Below are 12,647 nucleotides of genomic sequence, written 5' to 3' on the forward strand. Positions count from 1 at the left end.
TGGAAGCATTAACAACTTGAACACTGTATTTAAGTAACATTTAGCCGGAACTAATTACATACACAAAGAGCTGTGGCAATACACATAGAAAACTGAGGCTGAGTGTAACTCGGCTCAGCTAGCCTTACGTAGACAGGGGTCCTTTGCAGGCTCTGACAGTGATTCTCTCTCTCTCTCTCTCTCTCTCTCTCTCTCTCTCTCACTCACACACACACACACACACACACACACACACACACACACAAAAATCTGAGGCACCCCCTACAGCTGATATAGAGTACTGCAGCATGCGCAGCCTTTTGGAAGTACATGCATGTGTCACTGCATCCTTCATCCCTGTTTCTTCACCTTCTATCCTTCTGCCAAAAGAGGGAGCCATTGGCTCCAAAAGCGTGCACATTTCCTTAACTTTTAAATATGTTTTCCCTCTCTGCTGTTTGGTGAGTAGATTTTTTATCCATCAAATTATATTATATTTTCAAAAATGCATTATTTTCATTGATGTGATGGTATTTTATGTTTGAATTATTTATCCTTCCCCAAAAATGCCTTTCCCATCCATGACTTACCTGATTAAAATACATCTTTGGTGATTTTCACTAGGACCAGAATTTTAAACTCATTTTTGGCTCATGACAGAGTGCTGGGGGATTCCTTCAGCATTGTCACATGGTGACCCAGCACCGCAGTACCGCCGGGATGAGCCCACATTCCAGCCCACCTAAAATGAAATTAAACATAGTCTCAGAGCCTGAAATGACTTAATGTTCTGCAGCAATAAGATATTCTGGAATGGAAAATCCAGGATGGTATGCCAATATTGTGAAAAGGTTTAGATTGCTACTCACCATATAGAAGAGATGCTGAGTCGCAGACATGCACAACAAAAAGACTGCTAAACAAGTAAGCTTTCTGCCAAAAGGCCTTCTTCTGAATTAGAAAACATATATTAACACATTCATGCAAATGCAATACACACACACACACACACACACACACACACACACACACACACACACACGACCGCTGTCTCTGGCTGCTGAAGCCAGACGCTGCTTACTTATTTAGCAGTCACTTTTTTGTGCCTGCCTGTGACTTAGCATCTCCACTATATGGTGTTTAAAACATCAAATTTTATAAAAACATGTTCAGTATTATGAAATCTATGATTCACTCTCAAAAAAGCAAACTGAAAAAATTCACTGAAAACATTACAAAATGTATTTTGGACATGAGAGAATTTGATTAATCAGAATATAAAGTTATCCAGCATATAAACTTATCCAGTTTTTCAGCTGTTATGGTGGTAATGTTGGATACTTAGAAAGGTTTGTTTAGGACATAACTCTGAGTTTGAACTTTGAAGAATTTTGGTGATAACATGGATACAGGAAGGGGCAGCAGACTTTGCAACCCAGCAATATAGGTGCCGAGTTGAAAAAGATTATGAACCACTGATCTCGATGACTGGTTCTTGAGAAAATGCAGTATCAATTTTCTTCATTCAGCACATCCAAATCAGAGTTATGGAGAATGAAGGAGGAAGAGTGGATGTGTTCTACATGCAATTTCATTTTATTGCAGGTATCAGAGCATTCGCAGGACCATCACATCACGAAGGCCAGAAACGGATGAGGCTGGTTGCAGCTCTGACATGTCTCAGGCAGAAGCTGGTGCAAGCACTAGCAGTGGAACTCCACACGTGACACCAGCAGAAGCAATACATCAAATGCCTGCTGTCAAATTCATCACACGACCAGATTTCTTCTCAATACTGCACATGAATGCGGTTAGTTCAGCATTTTAACAGAGTGCCACTGTCAGATTTTATGCCAATATGTAATTTTAATATATGTCATTGTTTCATGACTGATCGTTCTTACTTTCCATCACCTAAGTTCAAATTCGTTTATTCTTCTGCCGAGACAGCTTTGGCTGATCTTTACATAGTACCACCATATGTTTTATTTACTTTGTTGTCTTGTTACAAACTTCATAAACCATTGTGATGATGGGCAACATATATGTATGTTGAATACCCTAAACAGCTGCAAGAAGATGGTTTGATGAGGACTGCAGTTTGACAAAAAGCATGCGATTTCTTCTGATATATATATTTATTCCTATATAACAACAAAAACAATCAATTATTGATAGAATTATTTAATTGGATAGGTAAAAAATTTTCTCACCAAGCAGCGGCAGAACACACACATAAAAGACTGTTGTAATAAGCAAGCTTTTGGAGCGAGTGGCTCCTTCTTCAGGCAAAAGGTTGACCTCTCCAGTCCTTTTTCTCCACCCTTCTTCCTTCCCCTTCAACTCTTCTGCCTGAAGGAGCCACTGGCTCCGAAAGCTTGCCAATTACAACAGTCTTTTATGTGTGTGTGCTGTTGCTGCTTGGTGAGTAGATTTTTTGTCTATCCAATTAAATACATTTATTCATAGGTAATTGTAAATGGAAGTTGTGAATGCCTGTGGTTTGTGTGAGGAACCTGTGTGTGACTTAGGAGTAATGAAGTCATTGTTGGACATGCCTCTTTCTCTGCTGTGGGCTAAGGAAGAGCTAGTAAAATGTCCATTTTAAGTGAAATTGTAACAGACCCGCCTTATTCTGCTTAGTAGGCTCAGCAAGGTCTCGTTTAATAGTGGCTCACAGTGTAGTGGGATTCTCAAGGAAATTGGGTGAGTCAGGCTGTTTATGCAGGCTTGTAAGATGTGTGGCATGATAATTTGATATCTGATTTTACACCTCATGCACTTATCCCTAAGTACTCTGTACACTCTTATCAATGAGGTACAATGACTTTCTACAGATTAATCATGACTGTTCCTTTTACAGGGTGTATACTCGGACAAGGAAAAAAATATTCCCGGATTTTTCTCAGATCTCCTGGTTAAAAATACAATCTCTCATGGGTGAAAAAACTGGCCTTTTAAATCCCTGAAAACTGAACCTGAACATCCTTCTTCCTCTTCCTCTTCCTCTTTGTCGTCATCGTGGTTCTCTTCATATACACTCCTGGAAATGGAAAAAAGAACACATTGACACCGGTGTGTCAGACCCACCATACTTGCTCCGGACACTGCGAGAGGGCTGTACAAGCAATGATCACACGCACGGCTCAGCGGACACACCAGGAACCGCGGTGTTGGCCGTCGAATGGCGCTAGCTGCGCAGCATTTGTGCACCGCCGCCGTCAGTGTCAGCCAGTTTGCCGTGGCATACGGAGCTCCATCGCAGTCTTTAACACTGGTAGCATGCCGCGACAGCGTGGACGTGAACCGTATGTGCAGTTGACGGACTTTGAGCGAGGGCGTATAGTGGGCATGCGGGAGGCCGGGTGGACGTACCGCCGAATTGCTCAACACGTGGGGCGTGAGGTCTCCACAGTACATCGATGTTGTCGTCAGTGGTCGGCGGAAGGTGCACGTGCCCGTTGACCTGGGACCGGACCGCAGCGACGCACGGCTGCACGCCAAGACCGTAGGATCCTACGCAGTGCCGTAGGGGACCACACCGCCACTTCCCAGCAAATTAGGGACACTGTTGCTCCTGGGGTATCGGCGAGGACCATTCGCAACCGTCTCCATGAAGCTGGGCTACGGTCCCGCACACCGTTAGGCCGTCTTCCGCTCACGCCCCAACATCGTGCAGCCCGCCTGCAGTGGTGTCGCGACAGGCGTGAATGGAGGGACGAATGGAGACGTGTCGTCTTCAGCGATAAGAGTCGCTTCTGCCTTGGTGCCAATGATGGTCGTACGCTTGTTTGGCGCCGTGCAGGTGAGCGCCACAATCAGGACTGCATACGACCGAGGCACACAGGGCCAACACTCGGCATCACGGTGTGGGGAGCGATCTCCTACACTGGCCGTACACCACTGGTGATCGTCGAGGGGACACTGAATAGTGCACGGTACATCCAAACCGTCATCGAACCCATCGTTCTACCATTCCTAGACCGGCAAGGGAACTTGCTGTTCCAACAGGACAATGCACGTCCGCATGTATCCCGTGCCACCCAACGTGCTCTAGAAGGTGTAAGTCAACTACCCTGGCCAGCAAGATCTCCGGATCTGTCCCCCATTGAGCATGTTTGGGACGGGATGAAGCGTCGTCTCACGCGGTCTGCACGTCCAGCACGAACGCTGGTCCAACTGAGGCGCGAGGTGGAAATGGCATGGCAAGCCGTTCCACAGGACTACATCCAGCATCTCTACGATCGTCTCCATGGGAGAATAGCAGCCTGCATTGCTGCGAAGGGTGGATATACACTGTACTAGTGCCGACATTGTGCATGCTCTGTTGCCTGTGTCTATGTGCCTGTGGTTCTGTCAGTGTGATCATGTGATGTATCTGACCCCAGGAATGTGTCAATAAAGTTTCCCCTTCCTGGGACAATGAATTCACGGTGTTCTTATTTCAATTTCCAGGAGTGTATAAGATGGTCTTCACTGGCCTTGAGAGCATCACTTATGCCTAACTTCTTGAAAGATTTAACAATAATGTCTTCTCTTTCTCTAAACCACAACTGTTTTATCCACTGACACACTTGTTTGATTGTAGGTCATTTTAAAGCTCCCTTTGGTGCGAATTCATGTTGGGTTTCATCCATTTGTTCCATTCCTCTCCCATATACACTTTAAATGGTTTATTTGTCAAGACATCAAGAGGTTGCAATTGTGAAGTACAAGTTCTCTCAGAATAACAGTAAGCTCTGTATTTCCCTGCCTCAATTTCTCTTTCACTGTTGTTTTTTTCCCCAATGACCACTAAACTGATCTAGCACAAGAAGAGAACTCTTCTTCAATAAAGCACTTTTCCTTCTCTCCCCTTCTCTGTTAATCCATAACTGCATACCAGCTTCATCCATCAAACCTTTGTCATGTCACACCTGGCAGTATTTCAGAATGTTTTGGCATTGTTTTAAACATGAAAATGATCACTGGATTAAGTTGAGTACCATCAGCACAACATGAAAGAACAACAGTGTGGTGCATTTTTCATGTCCACTTATTTTTATACGAGGGTTGGAACTTAAATAGTGGCAACCATTTATTCTCAACCGATACAAAAGAGTTACATGTTTGCATCTGTTACTGTCCTTCAAAGTAGTCACAGCATTGTGTAGAACCCGTTGCCAGTGATGTGGTAGGTGTAGTATACCATTAGCAGAGCCTGTTCTGTTGGTGGTGTGAATGGAGTGGTTTAGAGTTATGGTGATTCTCATGTACAACTGTGATGGTGTTATCCTAACACATTACATTCCTCCTGGTAGACCATCAATGCACTGTTCATTTTTGGAGGATCACCTGCAACCCACCCATCATTATGCATGACAATGCGTGGCTGTACACAGCGCAAGCTGTGGCTGCTCTGTTCGGTCGATGGGACTGGGAAGTACTGTACCATCCACCATACTCCCCAGACTTAAGTCCTTGTGACTTTAATTTGATTACGAAGATGAAGGAACCACTTCATGGCATTCGCTTTAGAACTGTTCCAGACATTCGACAGGCAGTAGACCGCTCCATTCGCACCATCAACAGATAGGACTCTGCTAATATACTACGCCTTCCACATCGCTGGCAATGGGTTCCACACAACGCTGGTGACTACTTTGAAGGCCAGTAACGTGTGCAAACATGTAACTCTTTTGTATCGGTTGTGAATACATTGTTGCCACTATTTAAGTTGTAGCCCTAGTAGTTGCAGTTTTAGCACCTTTCATGGCAACAGTTCTGTTACTCAGTTCATCAAATGCCTCAAGAGTTTCATCCATATTTGCTATATGGCTTAGTTCCACACTGGTTTTCTTTCAATGTTGAATAGTAAAGCAATGGAAAGATAATATTTTCTCTTCATACCCTTGTGGCATTTTCTGAGATATGTTAGTTTTGGATCACATGCTAAGTCCATGATGTTTCAAAGACGTGTAGCACAAACTAACTCCAACTTAATTTCCGTTAAGTTCCATTGTAGCGCTAGCTTACGAGCATGTATTTGAATAATTTTTGCGTTAATTCTAATGCCACTTTGATGGGGTCCTTAAATCCATTTCAATACATCATTTTCTAGGCTTGGACATTTTGGATTCAGTCCTCTATTTGCACATTTAGTCTTCCTCATTTTTTTCAGTTCTTCTTTAATAGCACGCCAATCATGAATGGTTTTTTTTTTCCTGTTGATGGAGGGCCAAAATTCCGCTTAGCTGCTCTGTTTCCATGTTTTTCTGTATATACTACTACTTTCAATTTATAGCTCACATCATATGAATACCTTTTATTTCTTTCCATTACAAAACTAGCTACTAACAAAAATATTGTACCGTTACCGATAACACAAACAACTTTCAATTTAAGGTCACTGGAACTATAGACTGCAGTGATGCCTTATAAGCTAGACACTGTTCTGGGTTTGTGATGGCAGGGCAGGAGGCAGACAGTGGTAGAAAGCTTGTGAATCCCTGCAACTCACATTCATCATCAGTGTGCTGTTGCTGCCAGCTGAATCCAATGTTGCCAGATAGAGATAGGTTTATGTTGGCAAGCCACTTGCCTGGAGCTTGTACTACGGTGTGTCTCTATATCCTCCACATCTGGTGTAGGCACAGTCTGCCCGTCCCCTGCCTATTCATCTATCTGAAAGTATTGATTATCACACAAACACTCAAAAAGGGCTTGAAATGTTGTGTGATATGGTTGGTGTCTGTGAGGGTACTAGTTTTGGTATAGCCGTGCTGCCTCTCAACCATTTCCACCTGATTAGACATACACAAAGACCATCTCACTTTGTTCCTGAAATGAATATCGGTCCATTGTGTTGCTTCCAGTACGCTGCCATCAATCTCACAGCCAGCAACACACAAGGAACACATGGCATTCATCAGCAGCATCTACCATGGCAATGATGCATTTCTGGACCCATGTTCACAGTACATTTTTTCTTCCATTTCCAGTCAGGAATTTGTCCCTGCAGTTTGTCACTTTTTATTAACGTTCACTCTGTATAGGGAAAGAAGTGGGCTCCAAACTTAACCTTGTGGGACTCCATTTGTGATTTTTCCCAACTCACTAAAATTTTCAACCTTTCCGACGTCGTTTGAATTATTCATCACAACTTTTTACATTCTGTTTAAGTAGATTCAAACGGGCTGTGTGTAAAGCCATCAATTCCATAAAACATGGAATTTTTCCAAGAGAGTATCATGATCTACACAATCAAATGCCTTGGAAATACCAACTGGTGATATACAATTATTTAAGTCCTGTACTATTTGATGATTGAATGTATAAATATCTTGTTTTATGCTCACACATTAAAATCTGTATGGAAAGTGAAAATCTCCTTTATAGGAATCAACATAGATTCCATAAATAAATATCTTGTGAAACTCTGATCACTCCATTTGTCCATAGACCAAACTCACCACTCACAATAGTACCCAGGTTGATACCATGCTTCTTGACTTCCGGAAGGCATTCAAACAAAATATGAGCCCATGAAGTAGCAGACAAAATTTATGATTGGACTTAGGGTTATAAAAATCTAGTCGACAATATCGGGAGCTCTGTGAATTGTCTGCATATGATACTGTTTTTTGTAGAAAGGTTGCAGTTTACAGGTCACCAACAGGAAGTATCTTAAGCTTCAGAGAGCACCTAGAAACCATTTGAATGGTGTTATGCAAAATTAAATGGAGAACATTATTTATAAAGTCTTTAGTGTCATTTCTCTGTCAGATAGTACTACTAAGGACACCTAGAGTTGATGTCCAGCAGTAGTTTAATTTCCACAGTAAAATTCACTACGAGGATTGAAAGAAGTGCAACAACCACTGAGTTTTGTTTTATGGTCCAACAACCTACACTGATTTAGCTGTCAAATCAATAGTCATGATGGTCAATGTTAATAATGAAATATACTGGCTACACAACACAAAAGAAAAATATTGTATCATAGAATCGTTAACAACAACTCAATCATAGTGTTTAGAAAGAAATTTAGGAAGAATGCTAGCAAGAAACTCAAAGTAGAAGGTAAATTTAACTCTTTCTTAAACATATTCCTAGAGCATTCCTGTTCAAAAAACAGGAGTAAGATTGAAAAGAAGCAAAAACAAGGGATAGATAAATTCTGAAATTAAAGTACACCGATACCTCGCTTTAAGGCCTAGATGATTTCCATAAAAGTTGGCCATAAAGCAAAAATCTATATAATGAATCAATAATTTTGATACAGATTCTTAAAAATTTAATTGGATCTTTTCCAAGTTTTTAATAAAATAATATGGTCTTTAGCTCATAAATTTAGAAACTGTTTTAATCTACTGATGGACATTGATATGAAAAATCAATGACTATTATATTCTGCCATCCTCTCTTTCCACTTTAGTGGATTGGCTCAGTTCCAAATTTTGGTGCAAAGTTGCCTGCTTCACTTTGCTTTGTGTCTCATTTAGCAGCATTTTGTAACAGACAATGGCTGAGTTTACTCCTCAAGATACTTTAGCCCTGCCTTCTTCATTGAGGACTTAAAAAGTGCCTATTGCACACGGATCCACTGGCTGGAGTAGAGCTGTTGTATTTTTGTGAAGATAATCTACACATCATCAGCTAATTCAGATAAATTAGCCAGATGCCCTGGAGAATTATCCAAAATAAGCAATGCCTTATTGCTTAAGTTATTGTCCTTCCGTTTTTTTTTAATTTTTATTTCTGGGCAAAAGTAATTTTTAAACTAGCCTCCTAAAATAATTTTAGTCATCCAATATGGAACAAATGTTAGACGGTCTAAACACAAAATTAGAAGAATATGGAATGAAGATTAACAAGAAGAAAACAAAAAGCATGGTAATTGGAGGAAAGGGGAGAAAATGCTGTATGAAAATAGGGAGAGAGGAAATAGAACAAGTGAGTAACTTCAATTACTTGGGAAGTGTAATAATGAATGATATGTATTGCTCCGCAGAAATTAGAAAAAGAACTTCAATGGCAAAAGAAGGATTGAAGAGGAAACAGAAATTACATTGTGGACCACTAACCAAAGATCTGAGGAAAAGACTTGGCAAATGTTACATCTGGAGTATTGCACTATATGGTGCGGAGACCTGGACATTGAGGAAGGAAGATGGAAGAAGATTGGAGGCGCTAGAGATGTGGATATGGAGAAGAATGGAAAAAGTGAAATGGGAAGACCGATTAAGGAATGAAGAAGTATTAAGAAGAGTTGGGGAAGAAAGAAAAATGCTGAAAGTCATCAGAAAGAGAAAACGGAACTGGATTGGACAGTGTTTGATGAGGGACTGTTTATTGAAGGAAGGAATAGAAGGAATGGTGGAGGGAAAAAGGGGAAGAGGAAAAAGGAAGATATCAAATGCTGGACAATATCAAAGGAGACAAATATTCAGACATGAAAAGACAGGCTATGGACAGACAAAAGTGGAAGTGACAAGATCTGCTAGAAGGCAGAATACCATACTACTACTAATCTTTCTTGTTTGGTCTCCAAGTGACAGACAATGTTTCTAGCTCAGTTCTTTAAAACCACCTTGAATTTTTGGAAAGATATAATAAAAGTAGTTTTAGGTTAAATTCACATGCAGCATTAGCACCAAGGAGCAAAGTTAATTGTTTTTTTTTTTTTTTTTCACATTTTGAGATGTAAGATCTTTCAGGCATTCACTTCCAATAGTCCTGTCTTGTCTTCAGTGAAAGCTTGATCAGGTTGGTACCCACCTCTCTCATAGCAAGGTAAATAAAGTAATGACATAACCAAAATGCAGGAGAGCCACCTGAAGAGATAAGCTGAATATAAACAGTGTCTCATGTCATTACTGGACGTGTAACAAATTAAACAGAGTGCCACCACTGGGTGTGTAATGAAACGTTATGGGCCATAAATAAGAAAAAATACCACAACGTGAAAAGGCCATTATAGTTAAATGCTGTACAAAGAACAGTCATATAGTAAGGTATCGGTGTATTTTGTGCAAGGAAAAGAGCTCTTATCTAATTCAGAAGAGAACTATTGTCAATGTTGAAACTATAATTATCAGTAGTGTAAACTCCTCCAATCTATTATTAAAAAAGCGAAACACATGCAATATGCTACAAAAATTTAACACTTCAACAATAAATCCAACATTATTTTGAAAATTATTAATTAAAAACCAAATAAAAATAGCAGTCCAAACAAAATTGAGTCCCTGGGAAAGGTTCTGGTAGCAGTGGTGGTACTTTCAAATTGTTGGCTAACGCCAAACCTAGTAACATACAGCCAGATACAAGTGTGTTAGCTTTACCTTTACAGATACTACATGTGCCACCAACACACATTTGTTACAGAAATACAACATCTGAGGAGACCACAGAGTTATGTCACTAGAAGCTACAGATGGTAACTTTTCTGCTGTGATGACATTCCTAGCAGAATGTTGACTTGATAGTAGAAGGGTGGTTTGAAAAGTTCTTGGAACAGAATAGAAAAAAAAAGTACTTACATCACTGAAACTTTTTTAATTTTTCAATGTAGTCTCCTTGTAGATTAATGCAGTTGGTCCAACAATGTTCCAGTGCCTTGATCCCACCTCAAAAATGAGTTTCCTCCAGGCCTGCAAAATAGTTGTCAACTCCAGCTATCATTCTTCGTTTGAAGTGAATCTTCATCCACCAAGAAAAATTTTCAGTTTTGGGAAGAGATTGAAGTTGGACGGAGCCATATCAGGTGAATAGTGTGGGTGCGGTAACAATTCACACCTTACTTCGTGTAATTTTGCCATGATCACAGCACGTGTGTGCGGGTGCGCATTGTCTTGATGGAAGACTACTTTCTTCCATGCTAAACCTGGCCCTTTTTCACGTGTCTTTTGTTGCAGTTTGTCCAGGTACAATATTCTCCAATAATTGTTTGCCCAGTGGGGAGATTATCTACAACAGGAATCACCTTCGCATCCCAGAACATTGATGCCATGATCTTTCCCACTGAAGGAATTGTCTTTGCTTTCTTTAGTGGCAGAGAATCAGCATGTTTCCATTGCTTTGACTATTGTTTTGTCTCCAGGTATAGTAGTGCACCCAAGTTTCATCTATGGTCACAAACCGGTGCAAAAAATCTTTTTCGTTTCTCATAAAATGGGCCAAATATTTTCCGATGTGTCCATTCTTATGTGTTTTTGATCAGTGTCAAGAGTTACGGGACCCATATTGCACATAATTTTTTTCCGATGACCATTTTGTGCACTTTTGCAATGATTTCTGGAGTAGTGACGCATTTTGACCGACCACTGTGTGGATCATCATCTAAGCTCTCCTGATCAAATTTAATTCATTTGTCCACTTGGCAACAGTTGAATGTGAAGGAGCAGAGTCCCCAGTGTACTCTAGAAATCGGCTTGACTGTCCTTTGCTCTCATATCTTATCATTGCTCGAATCTCGATTATTTCCATCTTCGCAAATCACTATGTGTGAACAACAACAGAGCCACATCACCGGCACAGTTCTCTTCCAAGAACACTGATGTGGCACATGTTTACAGGCAACAGTCCAATGAATATCACGTGAACAGCTCGTTGCGCTAGCGCTGACCTCTCGTGGTGATTCTGAGAACTCTTGGAACCACCCTCATATTATCTTTAATCTATCTTTGTAATCAACCATACCAATAAAGGAAATTTCTGGATGGAACAATGCACTAAATATGGGAAAGGCAACAACTCACCTATATAAAACTGATATGTGGTGCATAGACACACGTAATGGGAAAGAGTGTTCACTGACTTCTGAGCTCTGACTTTTTCTAGTAGAAAGTAGACACACACACACACACACACACACACACACACACACACACACACACACACACATAAACATACAATGCTGCTGCCATGATGACACTCAGGGTCTTTTCGCAATTGTGTTTTAGAGCATAGTTCAAGATAACCAAACAAGGTTTAATTACAGACTTATTTTACTCTTTCCAGTCATTTCAAAACTGAGTAGAACTTGTTAATTGCCTGTTAGTTTGGCTTTCGTAAAGAATTCTCCAGGGGGAAAGCAGTTCATTAGCTTACAAATGAAGTACTAGCAGAGCTAAGCAAGCTTTCTCTCTGCACTGGAGTGTGTGCAAAAATGAAACTTCCTGGCAGATTAAAACTGTGTGCCGGACCGAGACTCAAACTCGGGACCTCCGCCTTTCGCGGGCAAGTGCTCTACCTTCTGAGCTACCCAAGCTTGCACAGGATAGAGTAGCATGGAGAGCTGCATCAAACAAGTTGGTTGGTTGGTTGGTTGTTTGGGGAAGGAGACCAGACAGCGTGGTCATCGGTCTCATCGAATTAGGGAAGGATGGGGAAGGAAGTCGGCCGTGCTCTTTCAGAGGAACCATCCCGGCATTTGCCTGGAGTGATTTAGGGAAATCACGAAAAACCTAAATCAGGATGGCCGGACGCGGGATTGAACCGTCGTCCTCCCGAATGCGAGTCCAGTGTCTAACCACTGCGCCACCTCGCTCGGTATCAAACAAGTCTCAGGACTGAAGACCACCACAACAACAACCCGAGCAAGACTCACAAGCTAAGTAATATGCCAATGCCATGGAGTAGTCCCTGTAAAACTGAACTGGGATTCCATCTGAACCTGGTGACTT

General features: G+C 41.1%; 1 protein-coding gene across 1 annotated transcript in view; it reads left to right on the plus strand.

The window, feature by feature from the left end:
* The window catches only part of LOC126473410 (E3 ubiquitin-protein ligase HECW2-like), a 210,555-nt gene that overhangs the window by 14,322 nt on the left and 183,586 nt on the right, over positions 1 to 12,647 (plus strand). Inside the window, exon 4 of the mRNA XM_050100432.1 lies at positions 1,585 to 1,789. Coding sequence (XP_049956389.1) covers positions 1,585 to 1,789 — 205 coding nt within the window. The remainder of the gene's footprint in view (positions 1 to 1,584; positions 1,790 to 12,647) is intronic.

This window comes from Schistocerca serialis, chromosome 4 (assembly GCF_023864345.2).
Source record: "Schistocerca serialis cubense isolate TAMUIC-IGC-003099 chromosome 4, iqSchSeri2.2, whole genome shotgun sequence".
In the NCBI taxonomy this organism is placed as follows: domain Eukaryota; kingdom Metazoa; phylum Arthropoda; class Insecta; order Orthoptera; family Acrididae; genus Schistocerca; species Schistocerca serialis.